Below are 25,144 nucleotides of genomic sequence, written 5' to 3'. Positions count from 1 at the left end.
GCACCCCAGCACGCAGGAAGTGCCCTCACACGGCGGCGCTTCCTCGTCGCGGGAGGCGGGGCTACGCCGCGCGGCCACAGCCACCGCGAGACTCTATCCCGAGGTGCATTTCGGCGCGGCCTAAGGGCTCCTCCTCCTCGAGACGCACCTCCCGGCGTGCGTCGCTCCTTGGTCAGCCTGGCGGCCTGAGCGGGAAATTCAGTCTCTCTCCTTCCAGCTTCCGAAGTTCTCCGTCTGCGGACGCCTCTGGGACCGGCGGTGCTGCCAGCCCTGAGGTGTAGAGGTTCGAATCCTGGCCCCGGGGGGGGCGCGGCGCAGAGAACTGACGAGACCAGCCGTACACGTTTCGTTCATTCGCCAGCCCCAGGTTTTGTTCTGACACTAGACCCCTCCAGTCTGCGCTTGCCCTTAAGATTGTTCCAGGTACAAAACGGCGTGGCAGGTCTACACTGGGAGTAATGATAGGCTGACCGCCAGCCAGCGCTTCATTGCTTATCTTAGACCCTCATCCCATTTCTCTGGGGGAGAGATCCCTGATGGTAGAGAATTCACCCGGGGGTTGCCCTGGCGGACCCGCCCACTCGCCTGCGGGAAAGCCTCGAGCTAAGGCTCACGGAGCCGCGACTCCAGTGAGAATTGGTGAGCAAGGAAGAGCTTTGGGAGCGCGTTTACGGCTGGGGGAGAAAATGAATGGTTTGAACTTTTTGGGAAGAGGGACCCACCACTGAGGAAGCACTTTTTAAGACTGATCCACTACTGACAGACAAATGCGTTGAAAGAATGAGCAAATGAAGCAGATCAATTAAAAAGAAAGAAAAAGAAAAAAAAAGGGGGGGGGAGCACGGCCTGGGAAGGAGAGACGGTAGTGAAATCAATAAACTCCAGTTGGTCCATAAAGAAACTGGTAAGACATTGAAAGACGCTTAGTACCAAAACGCCCACCCACATTCTTTTAACCTATCCCTGTCTGATGACTAACTTTGCCCAAAGCATTAAAAATTCGTTACCCAAATGATGTGTGGGTAATCTTTTTTTTCCTAGCAAAGAAGCATTCTCATCATTAGCCAAATTTCCTTTTTCAGCCCTCCTATAGAATAGGTATCTTAAAGTTAACTTGGCACCAATTTCAGATCCCTTGTTTCAGACCCTTTTATTTTGTCCAAACCACAAACATAGCACTCTCCTGTCCTGTTTCATTTTCCCAAGAAAATGAAATGACCAGAGAAAGTAAGAAAGCAAGCCACCAGGTCCAAGACTCAAACCCAGCCAGCCATGTGGGAATCCAGCACCTTAACCACCACGCCACCTGCTGACCCCAGAGTAAATTACTGAGAATGCAGTAGAGATCAAAAAAAGGAAACTATACAGAAGGTGAAAGACATGGAGGGAGTGGGACAATCTATCATTAATCAGAATTCCAAAAGGAAAGGTGAATGTGGCAGATACATGACAAGAAATGGCTACCAAATATTTGGATTTGAAGAAAGTTACTGATCCACAGACTTAATCCTAAATAGAATGAATAAAAAGATATCTAGATCTAAGTACATCTTAGTAAATATAGATCAAACAAGCTTAGCTCTAAGCTAGTCATTACTGAAGCTATGTAAGTCATTTATGGAATTAATTGTACTGTAGTCTATTTTTGTTTATGTTTAAAATTTGCATGATAAAAATTTTCAAAAGAGTAAGCGTGAAATAAAGACCTTTTTTCCCCAACAGAAACTGAGTTTGTCACTCCAAGAACTGGCTCTGATTCCTCTTTTGTGGTTTCTGGGCCCTCTTAGATGTTATCCTAGGATAAGAGAACTTCAACCTGAAGCTGGTATCATTCTAGGATGAAGGTATAGTATGAGAAGAATCCACATTTCTCAGTTCTGTACCTATGTCTACAGTGTGGCTATTTTTGTATGACTTAGTACCACAAGCCAGGGATGATACTTATAGAATCACTGTACTTCCAAGGAGTCACTTAGGGGCTGTAGCAAAGTGGAAGCAATCCAGATCTTAAAGAACCACACAGAGGGACCAGCAGTAAGCGTAATGGCTGTTGCTGAACTCCCATGTAGTCGACCACAGTTTGAGTCCCAGACCTGGTGGCTTAAACTCACACCGGGCACGTATGCGTGCGTGCCCAAGATCCCGAGAGAACAGAGGAGAAGGGATTGTGGCGTGGCCATCTCCCCTGGGAGGTGATTTCTCGCTTTCTGTCTCTCTCTGTCTTTCTGGCGAGCACACATGCCCTATAGCAAAAACCTCTCCAGAAAACAAAGAAAAAAAAAAAAAAAAGAACCACACTGAAAAAGGAAAACTCTAGTTGGACATTTTTAGGGGCAAATGCCTGGCCAGTCTCAAAATTCCTAATTATTGGACCTAGTAAATTCCTGAGTGAGATGGAACAGCAACAGTGAGCATATATATCTAAGTTTGGAACTAAAAATGTTAGTATGTCAAGAAGGAAAGAAATGACAGCAGAGTTCCTTTATTCTAGAAATATTTTAATACAATCATAGTACAGTTATGAAGTCACATTCAATCCACTAAATATACTCAAGGTATTAATAAAAATACTATACATCTTTATTCACTACCTTATAATTAAAATATTTGGTTCTTATCGATGAGACTGATTATTATATTCATTCATATTTGCAGTGCTAGTCAAATTTCATATAAGTCTATAGATTATGATAGTGGGCCTTCAGTCCTTTTTGATCAGAACTTTGAGTATCAAAAGTGTTTTTGTTCAATGCCACAATACTTAAATCCTAGAAAAACAGTTAACCAATTTAAGGCAAGATATTAAAACTTTTATACAACTTTAATTTGGAAAAAGGGATACTTTATCAAAGATCAAACATGCCTTAACATTTAGATACCTGTAGATTCATATAAAGGCAGTAATAAAAATATCAGTGCAAGTTCCACATTATGCTCCTCAGTAGAGAAAATAATGGCTTCCTGGACTGAACCATTATCTTCAAGTCCCAAACACTGGCAAGAGGAAAGAATTCTTCAGGTGTAGGACGACTTCCATACAGCATAATTAATTATTTTTACTCCATAAAGATAGGTAGAAAACATTGTGATGATACACAAAAATTAGTGTTTTGGCCAGTTTGTTTACACTTGTTTTTCATATTTACTTCAAACCTTTAAAAAGATGTTTACGAATCCAACTGATTTAAAATTCAACTGGTAGTAGTTAGTAGTGCAAAGAGTCTATCCTTTTGTTTGTTTGTTTTGGTATGGGCTAAAGATTAGCATTTAGTGAAGAAAAACTTATATTAAAATATATGTAAAATACATGTATGTGTTTTAATGACCAAAAAGGCACAGGATGAGTTAAATTAAGAGAAAACATTATCACTATTCTTATTAACTGTACAGTATTAATCATCATATACACTTTCAGATATAAATCCCGATTTCTGATAATTGAAAAGTGACATTAAATTTGCTAGCTCTATTATTTCTGCTAGAAGACACTGCTGTAACAGACTACCAAAATGCAGTAGTGCATGTTAAGTTCAATTAACAATGACCTTTGACCAAGACAGTACTTTATTTTTTTACAGTGGCTAAGTGACAACTCATGGAATGGAATTAGGTCTCAGAAGCAGGTGAAAAATTTGTGCTATTTACATTTACGAAGATACTTACACACTTAAAGGAAACGTTAACCGTGGAAAAAGCAAACAGTGGTGTTTTTATCTGCATTTTAATTAACTTATTAAATAGACAACAATTTTAACATTTAAAAAAGATATTCATATATCACACTCATTGGTTTTTCTACAAATGGACCATTAGTGTTAGGCACCAAAAATATCAAGACTTTTTTTTTAAACCTGTGTCACTGATCTGTCCTCAACTCTTCTATTTCTGCTCTGTAAGAAATGCAATTTACACTAAACATTTATACAGCTCACACAGATTCTGTTTAGGGAACCGATCAGAGATTGTCCTTTCTCTCGATACTCTTCGTTGACTGTTTTGTCAGTTTTCTCACAGCAACCTGACTACTACAGTTTTTATTGCCATTTTAAAAGTGTCCGAATTTCTATTCTAACCATGAGAGTGATTACTATAAATACATATTTAGCTAAACTAAACAAAATTGTTTGAAGTTGAATGAATAATAAAAATGAATCATTTTTAATGGCTACTACAGAATAATTTCAATCCTGTCCCTTATGATTCTGAATCCCATTATATTAAGTAGAATAATTCTGTCATGTGAATGTACGTTTACAAATGTAAGACAGCTTACAAGACAAACGGTCATAGACGTCTATATTAAAACTCAGTCTGGACCCAAGAATTCTTGTCCTGGGCCTCTTGTGAAGAGTCTGCCCTACTAACGGAATTTTGTTGCAAACAGGAATGAGCATATGAGTGAACAACTTCCACGTGTTTTAATGATGAAGCAGAGGGTAGAGAGATGGAGGTGAAATGACCAAACTTCAGTTCACACATGTGGGCATACATGTGGGATTACAGTGGAATGATGGGAACTTTGTATACAGTTAGATTGACGAGTCTTGTTTGGGTATTGGGCAACAAAAACTTAAATGGCTTGACTGTTAAAATAACTAAGTCACACATCAGAAGTAGAGAAAATCATCTCTTCTTGTCCTTAACAAGTTGAAAGTGAGTGAAAAGTCAGGAAAAACATCAGAAAAAGTGCCAAGGAAGCATATAAAGTTAAGTAAGGCACCATTATTTACAATTTTGGTGATTGGCACTTTTTCTGAAAAAGGCTTTAAAGACATGAATAAAAAGCAATATTGTTTTTTCCCCTACTTCTACAAACTACTGAGTAGTTCTGAACAGAGCTATCTATTATCTGTTGTGCTTTGCTTCCCAACCTGGTGAATAGCAGCTGCATTTTACGGTAACATCCTGCATCTTTACTTTGGTGTTTGTGAACATACACAGTGGTGAAGGCTCTAGAAGGTGCGTAACAGGGAAATATACAGGCTATGTCTGTAGGAAACAATGCAAAATAGGTGGCTGAGCAGACACAGTTCTATCTCCAAGTCTTTTTCAGACCTTATTAAAAGTTTAGGGTTTGTAGCATTTTACACGATGCCTTTACAATAGCAATGGCTTCCACAAATTCATAAAAGTTATTAGTTATGTGACTGTTGGTCCAATGGGTGTGTTGAAATGCAGCAAGTATATTTAACTTTATCATTTCTATCGAAGTATAAAAATACTATACAAAGTTCACAGGTGTATGTAAGCACATGTTTACAACTGTTCTTGCTTCCAAAGCTCAGAAGTTCACTCATCTATAAGTACGTTGCTGCAGTCAGCTGATACCACTTCACCGTCTCTTTGCTTAAGTTGAAATCTTTCAAAGGCAAGGTTATTCCGCCCAAGAAAAAATTCTCTCGCAGAGATTCTGCACTAAGTACACTTAGTTGAAGTTCTCTCTGTCTTAGGGTTTCTTTGCTATATCCACTGTACACAAGCTACAGCAAAGGAAAAAAAAAACATTAAATTACAAACAGTTTGGTTTCATAGAATTGTTTCATTTATTTTAGTTTGCTAGGTTTGCATGTGTTTTCTGGAGTGGGGGTTGGGTATGAGAAAGCACCCACAGTCCCTTCTCCATTTTTCCATTCTGTCAAGATTTTGGGCACACACACACATGCCCAGTGTTTTTCATACCGCCAGGACTGGGATTTGAACCACAGTCAGGCTTAGGGGATCAGTTCCCCTTAACCCCTAGGCCGTGGTGCCAGCCCAGTTTCTTGGAATATTTTAGGAGAAAACACAAGTGAGAATTATTAGCCACATATGACTATGATGAATGACACTGATGTGACAAATCTGGTGGGACCTGTCTTAACACTTGAGAAGTACATTCTGTACTTCAGCAGTCCTGTGAGTGTTTTTTATAGAGATGTACTAAGACCAATCATTGGCTAAAAATAGAAACTAGAAACAAAATAAAAACTAGCTTTTCTTCTAAGATGGAGGTAATGGGGAAGGGAAAGAAATTACATTGTAGCATATCTTTTTTTATTTTAAGAATCTTTTTTTTAAATATTTATTTAAATTTGACCAGAGAGCGACAGAGTGAGAGAGAAAGAGAAAGCCAGAGGTGGGTGCTGGGGGTGAGAATTCAAGCAGTCAGGTCTGGGACTTGAACCATGGTTGGCCATGTCTCTCTCAAGTCAAATTTAAAAATAATAATAATAAACAGAATTAAATAAATATTTTTTTAAAAACTTCTCATCACATTCAATACTCAGAACTTTTATTTTCCAGAAAGCATCACTATAAATTCTAATATCTGTTTAATGTATCCTTTTGACTTTTTGGCATGAACCAAAAACCTGCCTATGTTTCATTTTCTTTCTTTTTGAAACAGGTTCTTGTTATGTCACCCAAGGTGTGTTTGAACTTGTGATCCTACTGTCTCCCCAGGTAGCTGGGATTACAGGCATGCACCACCAAACCTAGCACATAATTTGTTGTCTTGACAGTACAACACCAACTAGGAAAAAAAAAATAACAGTTGTTTCCTCTCTCCCATGATTTTAGTTATCTGAAGTCACTCGAAATACAAAAATAGGTGAGTAATGGGGCCAGTAGGTAGCGTGGTAGTTAAGGGCGCGAGACTATATGGCCAACCGCGGTTCAAGTCTCAGATCTGGCAGCTTGCTTTCTTACTTTCCCTCCCCCCTCCCTTTTGCTCTGTCCTTCTCTGGTCAAATTAAAAATAAATAAATAAAGTTAATAAAATAATTCTTTAAAAAATGGTTGAGTACAGTATGAGTATTTTGAAAGACCACATTCACTTTCATTGTATTGCTATGATTGTTTTATTTTATTAGTTATTGTTATAATCTCTCCTTGTGCCTGATTTATAAATTCTTAATCACAGATACATATGTATAGGGAAAAAACATAATATAGAGAAAGTTCAGTACTATATATGTTTTCAGGCATCCACTGGGGGATTTGGACTATATCCCCAGAGATAGGGGGAACTACTATACTATTTTATGAAAGTAGTACCAACTAGTCTTTACCAAGCATTGTACATGCTTTTAAAATGATGAAAAGATGGGGCCAGCAGATGGTGTGGTGGTTAAGACATTGGATTCCCTTTTAAAAAAAAAAAGTTATAAAAAGAAAATGTACATTTTAATAATTAATATATAACCTTCATAAAAATTCAGTTACTTCCTTCCAATTTTTATCCACACATTTTTGTGTAATGTTCACATATACATTCAATGTGAATGGGGAGAAGGCAACAAGGCATTTTGGCGGATTTTAATAGGTTAGTAAGTTTATACATGGAGCATAAGTAACTTCTTATCCCCTCCACATTATTCAGCGGAAGATTTGCTTATTGCTCTCAATTTTAAGCACTCTATTTTAAGAGGGCTATGGAAAGATTAAAACATATTCAAGGTGGCCAGACGGTGGCACAGTGGGAAAATGTGATGTCCTGCAAGGCTGACCCAGATGGCAAGGTGACATGTTCACGAATGGAGACCCTGAGTACACTGGACACTTGTGCACCCATGATCAGGGCTGGCAGGAGCTGGGAGTGGATCACAGTGTCAAGATTGTGCTGATTATCTGATGGAAGAAATCAGTGAGTAAACTTAAAGTCAAAGAAGAATGACAAAGGCAGTGTAACTGAAGATGTTTTTAAAAGAATAAGGAACCGGAAGGGCATTTGAACTTTAATATCTGAAGGACTGCCACAGAGAAGGAAGAAAACAATAGTGTAACTCTAAGGGTACAACTAAGACAACATGGGACCATAGGGAATCCAGATTCCAGCTCAGGGACCAACAACAGGTGGTGTAGTGGTTAAGGAGCCAGGCTTCCCACCTGACTGACTGTGGTTCAAGTCCCAGACCTGGAGCTTGAAACTTGGGTCAGGCACATGTGTGTGCATGGCCAAAGTCCCTAGAGAAGAAGGGATTGTGGTGTAGCCATCTCCCATAGGGGGTGATTTCTTTCTCTGGTGAATACACGTACCCTATATCAAAAAATTATCTTTAAAAAAAAAAAAAAAGGTTTTAGCTCAGTACGAATAATAATCTATGATTTGGAGTGTCCCAAGTCAAAATGGATGTTATGAAAGTAAACAAAGATGGGATTCTCATTTTCTGAAAATATTGTAGAGAGAGGTTGAGGTACTGGAAGATAGTTATATCACGGCTCCTGGGACCAGCAAATGGCATAATGGTTATGTCACTGGACTCCCATGTAGTCAATCACAGTTCGAGTCCCAGGCCTGATGGTTTAAAAGTTATGCCAGGCATGTGTACATTTGTACCCAAAATCCTGAGAGAAGAATGCATGTGGTGTGGCCATCCTCCAGGGGCGGGGGGGAGGGGGGTATTTTTGGCTCTTTCTCTTTCTGGTGCGTTCACACACCCTATAGTAAAAATACCTCTTTGAAAAAAAAAAAAAAAAATCATGGCTCCTAACTAGGGTCTTTATAAAACCTAAAGGTCTTTAATTATACATTGTATTTTACGTTTTTTTTTTTAATTCATGAGACAGAACATGTGTGTGCCTGTGAGACAATGAAGGGCACTTTCAGTAGGTTCTCATCAAGCTGTGCTCCCCTTCATGAGTCCTGCAGCTCATCAGGATCATAGATGTGTGTGCATCAGGGTGCTCTCAGGTACTCAGGATCTGAACCTATGGTTGACTATGTAGCTTCCACCACTGCAGTTCAATATGCTACCTACCAGACTGGCCGTACATAATTTTGTTAAATATCATTGGGCTGCCACTGATTTGCTTTGTACAGTAAATAGTTCAGCAACTGATGCCTTGATCCACCTCTAGCTTCTGCCAGCCCCTGTCATGGACACACATGTGCCCAGTGTACTCAAGGAGGTCTCTGGATGTGAGGCCAGAACTTCCCATGTGGGGTAGTCTCATAGAGTGTCAGGTTTTACTACTGCGCCATCATTCAGTCCCCAAATGCCCCCTGCCCCGCCCCAAAGAAAAGAATAGGATATTTTAAAATTTGAAATCACAGCGCAATATCTAGGGAATCTTTACAAATTATTTTAACTCACCATTTCATTGAATGTTGGATTCCTAGTTTTTCGTGAAACTTTTGTTTTACGTTTGGAGGTTTTGTGGGTATCTGGAAGTAGGTATGTTTTGACATATGGATTAGGGTCAGTCCCATCTTCAGTAACCTATAAAAAAAGGAGTCCCTTAACAGTAATGTTTCCCTCTGGGGTACAGTTTTCCTCTACAATCATCGTTACCTGTAATCACTCACCAGATCTTTGATATGCATCACCATGATAAAAAGAGTACCATTTCGGTAAGAGACAGATAATTTTACTGATCCTCCTACTTGGCCTGGAGTAGGACTGAAAGGACTTGCATCTAAAAATATAAATATTTTCATCTTTACTAGCTTGCAGTGATTCAGGCTGCAATAAAACAATTTTGCATTATTTCTAGGACCATCCTATACGGCTGGGGGCTGTCGGAGAGGAGAAGAGAAAATCAGTAATAGGCTCCTAATTTATATTTCTCTAAGTAATCACATGATATGAGGAAAGCTAAGTTTATCTAGAAATAGACTGGCTTAGAAAAAAATACCATTCTGCCATTCTCACTGATGATAGCCAGTAAACTGACTGCCACTCAGCCACATTCACTGAGCAATTACAGACTTGCAGGTATGAATTATCAACAAAAAGAAAAAAAAAAATCTCACCTGCAGACCTAGCTATTCCTTCAGCTTTCTCATCACGAAGTAAAGGGTGGAAAAAAGTACAAACCAGATCACACTAAGATAGAAAAGAATACATTCATTATTATGTAGCACAAAAGGTATAGTATGGTATTACTTCTCATTTAGGAAAGTCACCTCTGCTACATCCGTTGAAGCACTCATCAAACTCTGTAAATAACTGTTTAACTCAATTTTCCTTTTGGCTGCTACGTCTTTTATGTGTGTTCTTCCTAGAACCATCTTATTAGGAAAGCTACAAAAGAGAAAAAAAAAAAAAGAAATGGTATTTAAAATATTTCATCTAGAAATAAAATCAAGTACAGTATTTACTTAAGAATACACTTTTTTAATATACTTAAAAACATGGAGCCTTTAACCATTAGAAAGTAACTTTTTTGGCAATTTCTTTCGAACATTTTTTTAATTGTTTTATTTCACTTTATTTATTTATTTATTTATTTTGATTTGACCAGAGGGACACAAGAGATAGAGAGAGAAGAGAGAGAGAAAGCAAGCTGCCAGGTCCAGGACTCAAACTGTGGTTGGTCATGTGGGAGTCCAGCGCCTTTAACCACCATGCCACCTGCTGGCCCCCTCTTTTGAAAATTTTTGTGTTGTGGTTGTTGTAAGGTGCATGCCCTCACTGGAGACAGACAGAGAGAGGGAAAGTGGGAAAGCATTGACTCCCCTCCCCCCAGGAGGGATGGCCACACTGCATTCTCCTCCACTCACTTTTCAGGATTTTGGATACATATACACACGTATCCTATGTGTTTTCTCAGAAAGGCGCCATCAGCCACGTGGGATCCAGCTGCCTTGACCTCCATACTATCTGCTGGCCTGGTGACTTCTTTTTAAAGTATTTGAGAGGAAACAGTTTCATTATCTGTCATCCTTTATGAGCCTTAGTACAAAGGACACATATGCTGCTAATTTCCTTTATTTTTACTATCTCTTTTTAACTTATTCACAATTATTTTGTTCAGATTTGATCTCTAAAATAATTCACTCAATCTGCCATAGCTAGGTATAGATACAGGTAAAATCAACAGATGACATGATACCTAATTCAGTGCTAAAAGGATGATCTCAATTCCACTGTGTGTGGTGGCAGTGGAACGATGAAACTGCATTTGCAAATACTCTAATATCCACTTTGTTTCCTTTTTGAAATCTAGACTGAGATGAATATGAACAACTTCACACAGAAAAGCTACTGGCCATTAAGGAAAAATGGAGCATTTCCAAATGGTATCAGATACAAAACTAAGACGTAAGGTTCTGATGAACAGTTTCAGTGATGGTTGCTTCCATTTATTCTTTGTCAGAGGAACTAAGTATGGCCTGTAACAGGCCATTTCTGTGGTAATTTGGTACTTATTTTTCTTTTAAAGAATTAATTGATTTATTTAATTCCATTTGTTACCATTATTATTTTTAAAATTTGACCAGACAGAGAGAGAGAGAGAAACAGAAAGGTAGAGAGCAAGCCACCAGGTCCAGGACTGAAACAGTGGTCAACTCTGTGGGAATCCAGCGCCTTTAACCACCACACCACCTGCTAGCCCCAGTATATGACTTTTTAAAAACCAAGATTCCAGTTATTGTGTTGGTTAGAGACAAAAAGTAGAGACAAAAAGTCCAAGCTTTAGCTAAAGTTAGAAGTCTGGAAAATTCTATTTTAACATCTTTACTCACTTAACAAAAACTCATAGCCCTTGTCTATTCTGTATTAGGTCCTCGTGATACAAAGGGAAATTAGCCAGACGTGATTCGTAATATTTTACTAAGTGTTAATATAAGGCTTTTTACCTACACTTTATAGTAAACTGTTTTCTACAGAATAGGATTAAGGCACAAGGATGGGAACATACCCTGGTAACTTCCAAAGTGGAAAAATAATACTGAGTTTATTGTGAAGTTCCTGAAACTCGTCAAATGTCCGGAAAACAAATGATGGTTCAAGCTGTCCTTCCCTCAAAATTCGGACAACATAAATCTGAAAAGAAATCACACCAAACACAATGAATTTATAGTAAAATGTCTTTTAGGAACAGGAAAGAAGTTTATAGTTTGATATAAGGAGTCCAAGTGCTTTTAACTTGGTGTACTATAAGGGGGCTTAAAAAATTTCATTGAATGTGTATATAATAAAAAAACTAGGCATTTTTTTTTTAAATCTTTAAAATTTATGGTACAATACATGCACTAGAATGTTTCCATGGACTTTTTGAAGTCCCCTTGTATATGTCACCAACAGGAAACTGCAAATATTAATATGAAAGTCATTATATTATTTGTACAACTATTTATATTCTGGGAGTGGTAACAACTAAAATATAAGCAAGATCTTGAAATTGAAAGCTATTATATCTTCAAGACTAAATATAATTAATGTACTTCTTAAATCTATAAATTTACTTAATTTCCAATTAAACTGTCAATAAGTTCATTTAAGAAAGTAAATAGGAAAAAGCCAGAACATTAAATAGGGGGAAAGGTAAAACATGATGTCTTGTTTACTTGTTTATCAGTAAACGAATATGAGTTTATTCATACTTGCTGAGTAAAACAAGTTTTCTCTCACCATAAAAACTTGTTCTACTAGATATTCAAACTACTCTAAAGTCAAATATACCTATAAAAGATCAGAAACAAATTCAGGATGGTGTATAAACTTAGTATGTACAAAAGTGACATAGGGAAAAGACCACTTAATAAAATGGTATTAGGATAAAATACTCAAAATACAAAATGACACTAAAAGTTTGGAGAAAATAGGTAAAAAATTAAAATAATTAGTAAAAGGGCTTTTTAAAAAATTTAATAAATTTTTCTATAGGGCAGCTGTGCTCACAGGACAGAGAAGGAGAGTGAGAAATCATACACCCCCCTACCCCCCAAATCTCTTTTTCAGAAGAACTCCAAGTAACTCATGTAGTTGTTTCCCTCAAGGAGGTGACTCCTGCCCCTTGAGCATGGACTGCTTACTGACTCGTTTTGGAAGAGAGCACAATGGAAAGGGGGGACAAAGTAACTTTACAGTACAGAAGTACACTGCACAGCACTCCAGTCAGTGTACAGTGAGGGAGATGAGCATTAACTAACAGTTTTATTGTTGAGGAGAGGGAAAATGAAAAAATCATCCCCCAGGAGGAATGGCCACGCCACAGCCCCTTCTCCATTCTCTTGGGATTTGGGGCATACTCATATACATGCCCAGGCCTGGGACTCAAACTGCACAGTCGACCATGTAGTATCCAGCCACCTTAACAACCACACCCTGGCTGGCCTCAAGAGCTTTCTAAAAATCTACTGATAGATCAAAAATTTTAAGACCAATAGTACTGGAAAGTATTATCCAACAAATATATTAATACAAGTGTAAAAAATAACAGTAAAAATTCTATCTAGGGAAATAACAGACACTGAAGATCCTGCTTTTATTTAAAATTCTATGTTATAACACTATAAGAAAGTAGAATGGGAACTTAGATTTTTAGTCTATATACTTGTGTATTAGCTGAATTTATTAAAATGATCAAGCTTTACCTCTGAAACTAAGAAAAAACTGTAAAGAATGAGAGAAGTAGTCTTAGTCTTATCTCTGAAAGGAAGAATATCATTTGGCCTTGATAGTGTTCAAACAAACTTACCAAGAAATATATTACCCTTCCCCCCAATTAGGGATGCTTCAAGTACATTTACTTATTTTGTACCATCCCTGGAAGAAATAAGCACGAACAGAACAAATGCATGGACCTTCATCAGTCAGGAGGGAAACAGGGAAGACAACAATATCCACAGGGTTATCTACAAATATTGAAACCAAACTTACATAATGTTTATCTGGGTTGTATTTCTTATGATATGTGAAAACAGAGACTTCCTTGATTCGCCCGTCTTGTCTAAAGGAGTATGTTTTGGGTGAAAATGAAAGGATGGGTTCATCATTAGAAGGAAGACCAGAAAACCGTAGCTGAGCAAGGTTGTGAATGAAGAAGTTGAACTTCGTGGCGATGCTTCCCAAACTTGACTCAATCAGCCTACAAAATAATCAGAAAGCTTGCTGAAAATAAATGTTCATAGGAAAGAGGTAATTGGAACCGATGACTGGAGTTATGCTATATAATAAAACAATGACTTCATTATTTTATTTCCTTGTAATAAAGGGAGAAGGTGACAACTAAATAGGTATGGAAGAAAGCATCCAAAGTAACCAAAATTTTACAACAGCCTTCTATCAAATAGAATAGTAGAATTTGGTATCAGACTCTTTCAGATAATAGTAAATTTGCAAAATTGGGAAAAGGTATTTTGATAGGATAGGGAGTTTGGCAGAGACAAATTTGGAAAATGGGCTTAGAACATTTTAGGCAAACAGAAACAGGGTTAAGAAAACCAGAAAGAGAGGACTCAGAAAAGAGAAGTGAGAGAACCCTGAATACAGGTTTTCCCTTGCTATGGACTGAATGTCAGCATTCCATCAAATAAATATGTGAAGTTTCAATCTCCAATGCCACTTACTTGGAGATAGGGCCTTCACAGAGGACATTAACATTAAGTGAGATCATAAATGGTGGTGCCCTCTTCCATGGGGAATCTCCTTATAAGAAGAGATGAGGGAGGGCACTTGATCTTGAATTTCCCAGCCTGCAAAACTGTGAGAGAATTTCCGAGTCCTTCCTGGCCTGGTCATTGGTATTTTGTTATAGATGCAGATGAATGCATGCTTGGCTGTAGTTTTGCCTAGGGAAGCCAATGCATCTCTTTTAAGAAACAAAATAAAACCTATCAAAACTCAGATCCTCAGGATTAGTTTTGAAGGCTATGTAAAAGTCAGCTTCTTTCAATTCATTTCAGCCCAGGCCCTGGGAACTAGGAAAGTACAACCTACTGTTTTAATACCTTTTCTCCACTGAGAGGAAGAAGGCCATGAGAGAAAAGAGCAAAAAATGGGAGTTCACGTGCCCCGCCCTGCTGTCACGCTAACTGCTGGTCACTTTATGAACTATTTCTGAGAAACATATTTTAAAGAATTATCTTATTGGGAACCAGCAATTAGCATAATGGCTATGTCACTGGACTCCTACGTAGTCGACTGCGATTCGTGTCCTGGACCCGGTGGTTTAAACTCATGCCAGGCGCATGTGCGTGTGTGCCCAAGATCCTGAGAGGAGAATGGAGGAGAAGGGATTGTGGCATGGCCATCCCCCCGGGGGGTGATTTCTCGCTTTCTGTCTCTCTGTCTGGCGAGCGCACACGCCTTATAGCAGAAACCTCTCAAAAAAAAAAAAGAAAAAAAAAGAAAGAAAGAAAGAAATAGTTCATAAATAGGATTTTTTCCTATATGGCATGTGCACTCACTGGAGAGACAGACGGAAAGTGAGAAATCACCTCCCAGGGGGGATTGCTATGCCACAATCCTTTCTCCTCCATCCTTCTCTCAGGATTTTGGGCATGTGTGTACATGCACCCAGCGTAAGTTTCAAGCTGCCTGGTCCAGGACTCGAAACACTCAGCCATGTAGGAGTCCAGTGACGTAACCATTAGGTCATCTGCTGGTCCCCATAAATAGAATTTGTATAACTAAAAACATGTATTATACTAAATAAAACTTGATATTTGAGAGAAATAAATGTGTGGGGTTTTGTTTGTTTTTAAAGAATTATTTTATTTAACTTTATTTATTTTGACTTAAGCAGGGAGGGACAGAGTAAGAGAGACAGCAAGAAAGAGAGGGAAAGTGAGAAAGCAAGCCACCAGGTCTGGGCCTCGAACCATGATCAGCCATGTGGGACCTTAACCACCATGCCATCAGCCGGCCCTGTTTTTTGTTTGTTTTTGCTGTAGGATACATGCACTCTCTGGATAGAGACAGAGGGAAAGTGAGAAATCATCCCTCAGGAGGGATGCCCACACCAAACCACAATCCTGTCTCCTCCATTTTCCTCTTGGGTCTGAGACTTAAACTGTGGAGTCAGCCATGTGGGATCCAGCTGCCTTAATCACCAATGGGTGTCCCAATAAATATTTTTAAAAGTTTGCAAATTTGTTTGTGTGTTTTGCTATAGGGCGCATGTGCTTGCCAGAGAGAAGCAGAGACAGAGGGAGAACAAATGTTAAAAAGCACCCACCCCTGGGGTTGGGGTGAATAGCCACACTGCAATCCTTGCTACCCCATGATCCTTAGAGCATTTTGGGCACACATCCACAGCCTGGTGTGTTTCACAAGCTGGCAAATCTGAGACTTGAACCATGCAGTCAAGCCATGTGGAATCAGGCCCTTAAGATCCACACCATCTGCTGCTGATCCCACTATTGCAAATTCTTTGCATTCACTCAGTAAAAAGCTTTTGACAACCTAGTATTTGCTAATACTGTGAACTGTATTTTTTTTTCCTGTAACGCAGAATTCTTATATACAGTCATACACTGCATAAAGATGTTTTGATTAACAACAGCTTACATATGCAACAATGTTTCCTTCAGATGATAGTAGGCTATACCAAATAGCCTGTGGTGTAGTAGGCTTTACCATCTATCTGTGTAAATACATGCTATGCTGCTGCAGAGTGACATTGCACATTCTCAGCATGTATCCCGTCTTTAAGCAACACATGACGATATAACTCTTGTTTAAACTAAGGTAAAACAAATCAAAGCCAAATTCTATGTGGCTTGTCCAGTATACTTAAATATGCATTACCTGGTAAAGAAAATTGTAGCTTCTGCATCTGTAGTTTGGGGCTGAAGTGCATCTCTAACATATTTCAAATCTTGAATACTTGTAAGTTCTGGTAATCCTGAAGGAATCATCTATAGAAGAAAAAATGTTTTGTAAGTTGAATTAAAAATTTTAAAAATCAATTCTCTACACCTCCCTGAAAAACCAGTCAAATAATTAGAAATTAGAACTAAAGCAAGCAAAAACAAATAGTTTTGAGGAGTGTGTTAGTGTTTTTCTTACTAAGTATTTTCTTACTAAGGAGGAAATTGAGTCAAGTGACTTACTTGTTGGAAATCACAAAACCAGTAGATAGAAGAAAAGCTGTGATAGCCAGACCTTTTTTTGTCTAGATTTCTGTATTTATTATCATACCAATTTTAGTCATAATAGTCAGAGGGTTCTGTTTTTATTACTTTCTACTGAAGTATAATATATATCCAGAAAAGTACAGAAATCCTAAATGTTAGCGTAAGGCAAGTCCACAGTCCACATGCATGCATGCCAAGACACACAGCCTCCCAGATGCCCCTCTCCAGCTTCAATGACCACTCCCCCAACCCCATGGGTAACCACTCTACTGGCTTCTTCTTTTGTGTTTGGAGCCAGATAGTATGTACTCTCAGGTCTGGCTTATTCCACATAGTAATTTAAAGTATTTCAGTAATAATATAGGTGACATTTGTGAGTATAGTAAGTTTTATTCCAAAATTACAAAATATCCTTTTTTGATATTAGAGAACAGATTCACTAATACAAAATTAAATGTTTGTAAAGGACAGAGTTACCAGTGAAAGGAGGTTAAGAAAGAGGTTTGTTTGCTTTCGTATCAAGTTGTAGGCCTGGCAACAGAGGTCCACAAACAACTGGAAACGAATGGTGGGCTTTTCACCCCCATTAATGACGTATGCCATATCAGAGGTCAGCACGAAAGGAGCCCGATCCCTATGTAAAATGAAAGTTCACACAAAGTATTATTTACAGAAGACACTCAAACAGCGCTATTCATATTACATGGCTATTAAACAAGCTATCTGAGCTATAGCAATTTCCAACCAGAAAATTTACTATGAGGCAGTTTCAAATTTCCATCAATCTTTTATTTTATTTTATTTATTTATTTTATTTTATTTTCCAGAGGGGCCAGGTGGCGGTACAGGAGTAACACAACTGGACCCACATGTGTGAGGTCCTGGGTTTGCGTCCTGTGACTTCCCTGAGCATACTGGGCACATGCGCATCACCCAGGCCAGTGGAAACTGACAGTGCTTGTCTGTCATTATCTCTGTCTGTCTCTGCATCTCATGGAAGAAATAAAAAGAATTTTCCCAGAGGTTATACCACAATCCCTCCTCTTGAATTTCTCCATCCTTTTGAGATTTTACACCCATTCACACACATGCTCATGTGTTTTTCAAGCATGGATCTAAGACTCCAACTGCGCTGTCAGCCATATTTGATTCAGCTCCCTTAACCACCACGCCATAAACTGGCCCTCCATAAATCCTAAAGATTCACATTTTCAGTAAAGTCATCATAATAATCTCATTATCTGGATAGATTATGGAATTTTCTCTACAGTGATACTTAGAAATTCATATATCCAAAGAGATATCAAACAGTAGTTACAACTGTATGTAGAGAAACAACTGATACCCACTGCCACTATACAAGTGGAACCATTTCTAAAAGGCACCCCCCCTAGTTAGATAACATAAAACAGAACTTGCTTCATTTCAACAAAGTTTACACACACACATTCTCATTCTTGTCTACTGTGTGGTAAAGGCATCTTGCAGGGCCTTTATCATTCTTAGTTATGCTCAAAAGAAACCCCAGGGCAAAGCACAGCAAGAAAAAAGGCAAGGTTTGGGACAATGTGAGAAATAAGCAGTGCCGCCTCTCTTTAGCAACAGCAATAACCACAGTTCAGTACCTTCTGAAGCTACCAAACATCTGTGCATGGCCTAAAAACTTTCCGAAGTCAATGTGAAACATGTGTCCTGTGCTTCTAAGCATTATATTGTCATTGTGTCGATCGCAGATGCCTAAGACGTAGGTGGCTACACAGCATCCAGCACAAGAATAGATAAAATTCTCAGAAGCCTGCAATAAATCAGAAAAGTAATTTAGGAAATAAAAATGTTTTAAAAGGAGACAGGGCTTACAAGATTAAAGCAATTCATTACTCTTCAAAAACACTACTGTAACCTACTCAACAGCATACAAACCAGGTTATAGTAATAAAAGATGACTTTTCACAATTCAAAAACAAAAGCACCGTTCTTATGGTGACTGCTCCTGCTCCTGGCTTTTGTCTTTAACCAGGCAGGGATTAAGTCAGTCCCCACTCAGGTATAGCTGCCTTTGAATAGCTTTTAAGCATTATGTTTGTAAAAATCTGCTCCTCATAGACTCTACTGCTTACCATAGGTGTATCATTGAGGCAAAAATCAATCTGGATAGAACAGTATTTTTTTTTTTCCCTCTGCTTGTAAGAAGGACACATAAAGTTAGCTTATATCTTAACATCCAATGATACAATTAGGGTGATGTTTCTCATTTGCTAACTCACTATGTGTCCTCTATAAGTTTCTCAGAGCTAGAGAGCATCTTTTATTTCAGTCCTGCCTATCCTACTGGGTTGTTAGGAAAGTTATGATGCATTTTATTTTTTAAGAGGGATTTTTGCTATAGGGCACATGTACTCACTGGAGAAAGTAAAAATGAGAACTCCTCCCCCCACAAGGGGGCATGGCCACACCACAATCCCTTCTCTTTCATTTTCCTCTTATTTTGAGTACACAGCATATGCACCTGGCATGAGTTTCAAGCCAGTGGGTTCAGGACCTGAACCATGGTTGACCATGTGGGAGTCCAGAGCCTTAGCCACTACACTACCTGCTGACCCCTGGTCATGACCCAATGAAATTACTAATGCAATAATCATATAAAAGGATACAGAAAGATGCATAAAATGTGCACTTTTATCTAAAGCATATGCACTTAGTTATTCTCAAAATACTGCATTTCTCAGTGGTACGGTCATATGGCTCTACATATCCATGTGGCTAATTTTATTCCATAATGCCCCAGAAATCATTACCAATGCTGATGTAACAGCAAGTGTTTACACTGTATCTATCATAAACCAGGCACTTCTCACTCCTCTCTCTTTGTGCCTGTGGATACAGATTAACTTATTTAAAACCTCACAACAAATCCATGCGTGAGGCACTGGTATTATCACTATTTTACAGAAGAGAGAAAGTGCCGCACAGAGAGGTGGTATTATTTGCCTAGGATCACATACCTGCTAAATGGCTGAGCCATGATTCAAATCTGGGCAATCTGACTCAATTATGCCATATTCTCTATTATGAAATTACATAAAACATCTAAATGCCTAAAACGTGGTTAAGGTATGCCATTTGACAATTTATTTGGTGTTAAATAACTTAACCAGGAATTACAGAAGGGCCAGCATTATTAAAACAAGTATTAGCTTCTGCTATACTGCTTTCCTTAGGCCAGAAAGAGGTCACAAAAGGTTTAAAGTGCCTGCGGGGACAAAATTCCCATGGAAGTGAAACACTGACAATACATAAATGAGGCAGATAAATGATATTAAAACTGGGGTGGATAGTTGGAATGAATATCACTGTGGCAAGTGTTTCCTGAGTTTTCCTTAAAGTAATCCTTCCTTAGAAATAAGGATTACGGGAACCAGCAGTTAGCGTAATGGCTATGTCGCTGGACTCCCACATAGTCGACCGCGGTTCGCGGCCCGGACCCGGTGGCTTAAAACTCACGCCGGGCGCGTGTGCGTGCATGCCCAAGATCCCGAGAGGAGAATGGAGGAGAAGGGATTGCGGCATGACCATCCCCCCTGGGGGGTGATTTCTCGCTTTCTGTCTCTATGTCTCTCTCTGTCTGTCTGGCGAGGGCACGTGCCCTATAACAAAACCCTCTCCAAAAAAAAAAAAAAAAGAAAAGAAATAAGGATTACTAGAGGCCTCATGTCCTAAGAGATTGCTCTTTCTCATATGTAATTCAAAATAACACTAAAACACACACACACAAACTGCTGCTTCAAATACCAATAAGAAGAAAAAAAACAAGAGCTATCAATTGTACAATTTTCTCCATGTAGTGCATTATATTAGGTTGCCGGAAAAGGCCTGATGCATTTCTGCACAGAAAAATACATCATGACTTTTCCAACAGCCTAATATATACTAACTCATTTAATTCTCACAGTAATCTTACGATTGTTTTTATAGCTATACTGTAACGCCATATTATATATTTTACATCACAGTCCACTGAGGCACAAAGAGGCTAAATATTAGTTCATTGGAAAAGGCCTGACATATTTTTCTGGTTTTCTGTGCAAAAATGTGCCATGACTTTCCTAACAACCCAATAATTGGCTCAAGGCCCTATAGCTGGTAAGTGATTTGGGGCCTGAATTCAAGCCCAGAAAGTCTGGCCCATAATCTATGCTCTTCACTACCACACGATGTGGGCACTCTTACTCATTTCCATAACTTCTTCCAAGATCTTGGGAAATGTAGCATTCTAAGTTATAAAAATACCTCTGTTTTGCTGGCCTTTAAGTATGTGTTTGGAATTTCGGCAGGGAGTGGTTAGCATTGATTTCACTTAGATTACTGCCATTAAATGCACTGTGTTTTCTACTCTTTTGAACACTAAAGAAAAGACTTTTTTTCCTGAGTAGTCTAAATGGATAAGTTAGTCGCCAGAACTAAAAAAAATAAAAGCACTTAAAACTTTTGTAATACATTTTTAATAAAGTTATTTAGAATAAGGAGACATGTGAATCACCTTTTCATATTCCTCTTCAGACGGATTGTATTTCCTCAGCCACTCTGCAAGTGGTTTGTCTTTAAAGGATCCTGTCACACCATACTCCACTTGGATTTTCCTGAGGGTATCCGAGGCAGGAACTAGCTCCACCATGCCTTTAACAACAAAACATTAAGCTATATGAAAATGTCTCCTAAAGTAAGTTTTCTTAAATCTATAGTTTTTAATCTTTGGTATAAGACACTGCCCTGAAATTACCACTTTCAAAAAAAAATCAACTGACAAATTATGCTAGAAAATGTGACCAATTGGGGACCAGCAGTTGGCATAATGGCTATGTCACTGGACTCCCATGTAGTCGACCGCAGTTTGAGCCCCAGACTCGGTGGCATAAACTCACACTGGGCACGCATGTGTGCGTGCCCAAGATCCCAAGAAAATGGAAGAGAAGGGACTGCGGCATGGCCATCCTCCCTGGGGGGTGATTTCCCCCTCTCTGTGTCGCTATCTCTCTCTGTCTTTCTGATGAGTGCACATGCCCTATAGCCAAAAAAAAAAAAAAAGACTTTCCAAAAGAAAAAAAGAAATTGTGACCAATTAAAACTAAAATTATTTCAAAAGTATCTAACATGTAAAAGTTGATTTTCACTTATTTGAAACTCTATAGACTGCATACCCATGTGGTAATCCCTTTAGGAAAACAGTTTTGTTTTTAAGACAGGTTTTTGCTATAGGATATGTGTGCTTGCCGGAGAGACAGAGAGAGAGAAAGCAAGTAATCACCCCCCAGGGGAATGGCCACACTGCAATCCCTTCACCTCCATTCTCCTCTTGGTATCGGGCATGCATGTGCACATGCCTGGTGTGGGTTTTAAGCTGCCGGGTCTGGGACTCGAATGGCGGTTGACTATGTGGGAGTCCAGTGACGTAACCAGCCATCTACTGGTCCCAGGATAACATAATTAATTACAAACTAAATGATATTGATCTTGCCAGTGAAGTTACTTATAAAGTCATGCTGTTTCATGTCAGCCCCCAAACTTTGTCTAATCACATACTTGGACAAGATAGAGTGTCTCACACCACACTGTGGGATATGCAGCTATGGGACAGCTACATAACTTAATAGAGAGAGTTAAGTCTCTATGTGTTTATATAGAAAGATCATAAAAATGTTATTTAAAGTCCAGGAGGAGAACTATACCTCTTGTGTTTAAAAAGAAAGATGTTATAGATATTAGAATATGTATTAAATATTTCCAGAAGGCTATGTAAATGGTTACATTTTGGGATTAAAATGCCTAAAACAAAGGATGAAGGTAGTGGGGAAAAACTAAGATTTACTTTTTAATTTATTCTATGATATACTATCTAGATATTTTATTATATACATATATTAGTCATATAATTTCAAAATAATTTATATAGTTTAAAATGAAGATATATTAGTGTGAAAATAAAAAATATACTAACAGATATCTGCTTTGGATAATAGACTGGAGAAAACCAAGTGACTAAGGTCTCAAGGACACTCCAATAGACAGTAAGCCAGGCCAGGTTTTAATTCAAGAAGTCTGCTTACACATGTCAGAATAAATTCATTTGGTTCTTTTTTTATAGAATTTTTTTTTTGCTATAGGGCACGTGTGCTGGCCAGAGAGACAGAAAGCGAGAAATCACCCCCCAGGAGGAATAGTCATGCTGCAATCCCTTCTCCTCCATTTTCCTCTCGGGATCTCAGGCATGCACATACATGCGCCAGGCGTGAGTTTAAGCGCAGGGGGTCTGGGACTTGAACCATGGTCAACTACATGGGAGTCCAGCAACATAGCCATTATGCCAACTGCTGGTCCCTCATTTGGTTCTTTATGTTATTTTGATTGCACATCTCATTTATAGTCAGAGCAACACCCTCTTGAGCACCTCTATCTTGATTTTAGAACTATGTCTAATTACTATGTGCAAAACAGTGGACCAAAGTTCATAGGATATACAAAGTACTACTAGCTATGTAAGACACAGCCTGCGCTTGAGAGAACATATAATCAATCCAGTGAGGGAGACACAATGCATAAAAAATAAAAGTAAGGTAATACAAAATAAATGTCAGGCTAGCCAGTGGTGTAGTATATACGGTGGCTAGATCCCACATGGCTGACTGCACAGTTCAAGTCCTGAACCTCATGACCTGATAAACTTGCTGAGCACACAGGTGCCCAAAATCTCAAAAGGAGGAGAAGGGATTACAGTGTGACTGTCCACTTCCCAATGCCCCACCTTTTCTCTTCAGTTACTGCACACTTCCTCTGGCAAATTTTTGAAAAAGTCTGAATTAAAAAACTTTTAAAAACTATAGATAGATAGTTTGCTATAGTGTGTTCACCTGAGAGAGACAGAGAGAGAAGGAAAGGGAAAAAGCACCTCCCCAGGGGGTGAGGGAGATGACTATGCCACAATCTCTTCTCTATTCTCTCAGGATTTGGGCATACAGGTAATATGCCCAGAATGATTTTCAAGGTGCCGGGTCCAGGACTCGAACTGCGCTGTCAGCCAAGTGAGATATAGTCGCTTTTATCACCATACCAGTGACTGGTCCCTAAAGCAAAACAATAAAATAAATCTCTGGTGAGAATTAAAGACGATTGCCGAATTTGGGGGTGGGAGATTACTATAAGCTAAGGCGCTTGTGAAAAACTTCAGACAGTGTGGCTGTGATTTCTGCATGTGAAACCTAAGGATACAATAAGATGATGCAAGTGAAAAACTCAGCACAGGGCAAGGCATCAACCATTAGTGAGACAATATTAAAAAAAAAAAAAAAAAAAAAAAAAAAAAAGATGATTAAGCCTCCAAAATTACATGGAGTTCCAAAAGGAGAAAGATGATGGACTATGTGAACAAACTGTGGTAACAAAAAAAAAAAAGAATCTAATTGAGATGATACATTGCTAAAGAGTTTTTTTTTTTGATAGAACAACTTACATCTTATAAAATGTATATGAATAACCATCAGCATGAATTCTTAAAGTGGCCCGCTTTTCTTTTTGACAAGATAAATAAAGTATGCATTTTCCTGTAAGCAAGGAAGGTTACAAGGCTCTCATGCTGTTCTGATGACTAAAATGGAAAAAAAGTGGCTGATAACACAAGACGAGACACTATGTAAAACATTCTACTTGATTTAGCCATCACTATGTGTGTGTGTGTGTGGGGGGGGGGCTCCAGTGGCATGAAAAAAAGTTGGTCCTTCACCCTTTCTTGGTAAACATGTTTCCCAATGACTTAGCAAAAGCAACAGAATATGTTCTTCAAATCTGCTCATGACAAGCTAAGGAATTCAATGACATAATAAAATGCAGACTTTTAGAAAGAATTCAAGAACTGAAAAGAAGTGGATCAAATACAACAAAATTTATAGTTAAGGCCCCACACATGAGTCTAAGATACAAAATGTACTACAAATACAGGAAGTCTAAGACATAGCTTAACAGTAAGTATAATGAGGTTTACCGGTTCACTTGTGAATAAGCATCAAGTGTGTGACACTTTGCCTGGCCTTTGTATTCTATAAAATCTAGATGCCATTTTTAGAGACAAGGAATTACTTGAACACTTCATAAGGAAAACAGTTAATAAGATACATGAGTCACCCTCACCTGGTGGGTGGTGTGGGGGGGGGGGGGCTCCAGTGGCATGCAACAAAGGTTGGTCCTTCACCCTTTCTTGGTAAACATGTTTCCCAATGACTTAGCAAAAGCAACAGAATATGTTCTTCAAATCTGCTCATGACAAGCTAAGGAATTCAATGACATAATAAAATGCAGACTTTTAGAAAG

The 25,144-nt window shown here is 38.6% G+C and overlaps 1 protein-coding gene across 3 annotated transcripts in view; it reads right to left on the bottom strand.

Moving 5' to 3' along the window:
• Positions 1-3,129: 3,129 nt before the first annotated feature.
• PIK3C2A (phosphatidylinositol-4-phosphate 3-kinase catalytic subunit type 2 alpha) overlaps positions 3,130-25,144 on the bottom strand; it is a 170,632-nt gene continuing 148,617 nt past the window's right edge. For all 3 annotated transcript variants that reach the window (XM_027768591.1, XM_006142496.3, XM_014584597.2), the window contains 11 exons: positions 21,327-21,463; positions 18,415-18,584; positions 17,267-17,423; positions 16,461-16,570; positions 13,590-13,797; positions 11,626-11,750; positions 9,887-10,004; positions 9,734-9,806; positions 9,287-9,396; positions 9,075-9,200; positions 3,130-5,480 (listed from right to left, as the gene is read on the bottom strand). In XM_027768591.1, the coding sequence (XP_027624392.1) occupies positions 5,298-5,480; positions 9,075-9,200; positions 9,287-9,396; positions 9,734-9,806; positions 9,887-10,004; positions 11,626-11,750; positions 13,590-13,797; positions 16,461-16,570; positions 17,267-17,423; positions 18,415-18,584; positions 21,327-21,463 (1,517 nt within the window). In that variant the 3' untranslated portion in view covers positions 3,130-5,297. The remainder of the gene's footprint in view (positions 5,481-9,074; positions 9,201-9,286; positions 9,397-9,733; positions 9,807-9,886; positions 10,005-11,625; positions 11,751-13,589; positions 13,798-16,460; positions 16,571-17,266; positions 17,424-18,414; positions 18,585-21,326; positions 21,464-25,144) is intronic.

This window comes from Tupaia chinensis, unplaced genomic scaffold, assembly GCF_000334495.1.
Source record: "Tupaia chinensis unplaced genomic scaffold, TupChi_1.0 Scaffold000077_1, whole genome shotgun sequence".
Taxonomy (NCBI): domain Eukaryota; kingdom Metazoa; phylum Chordata; class Mammalia; order Scandentia; family Tupaiidae; genus Tupaia; species Tupaia belangeri.
The sequence above is the reverse complement of the archived record's forward strand: the minus strand, read 5'-3'. Positions and strand labels throughout refer to the sequence as shown.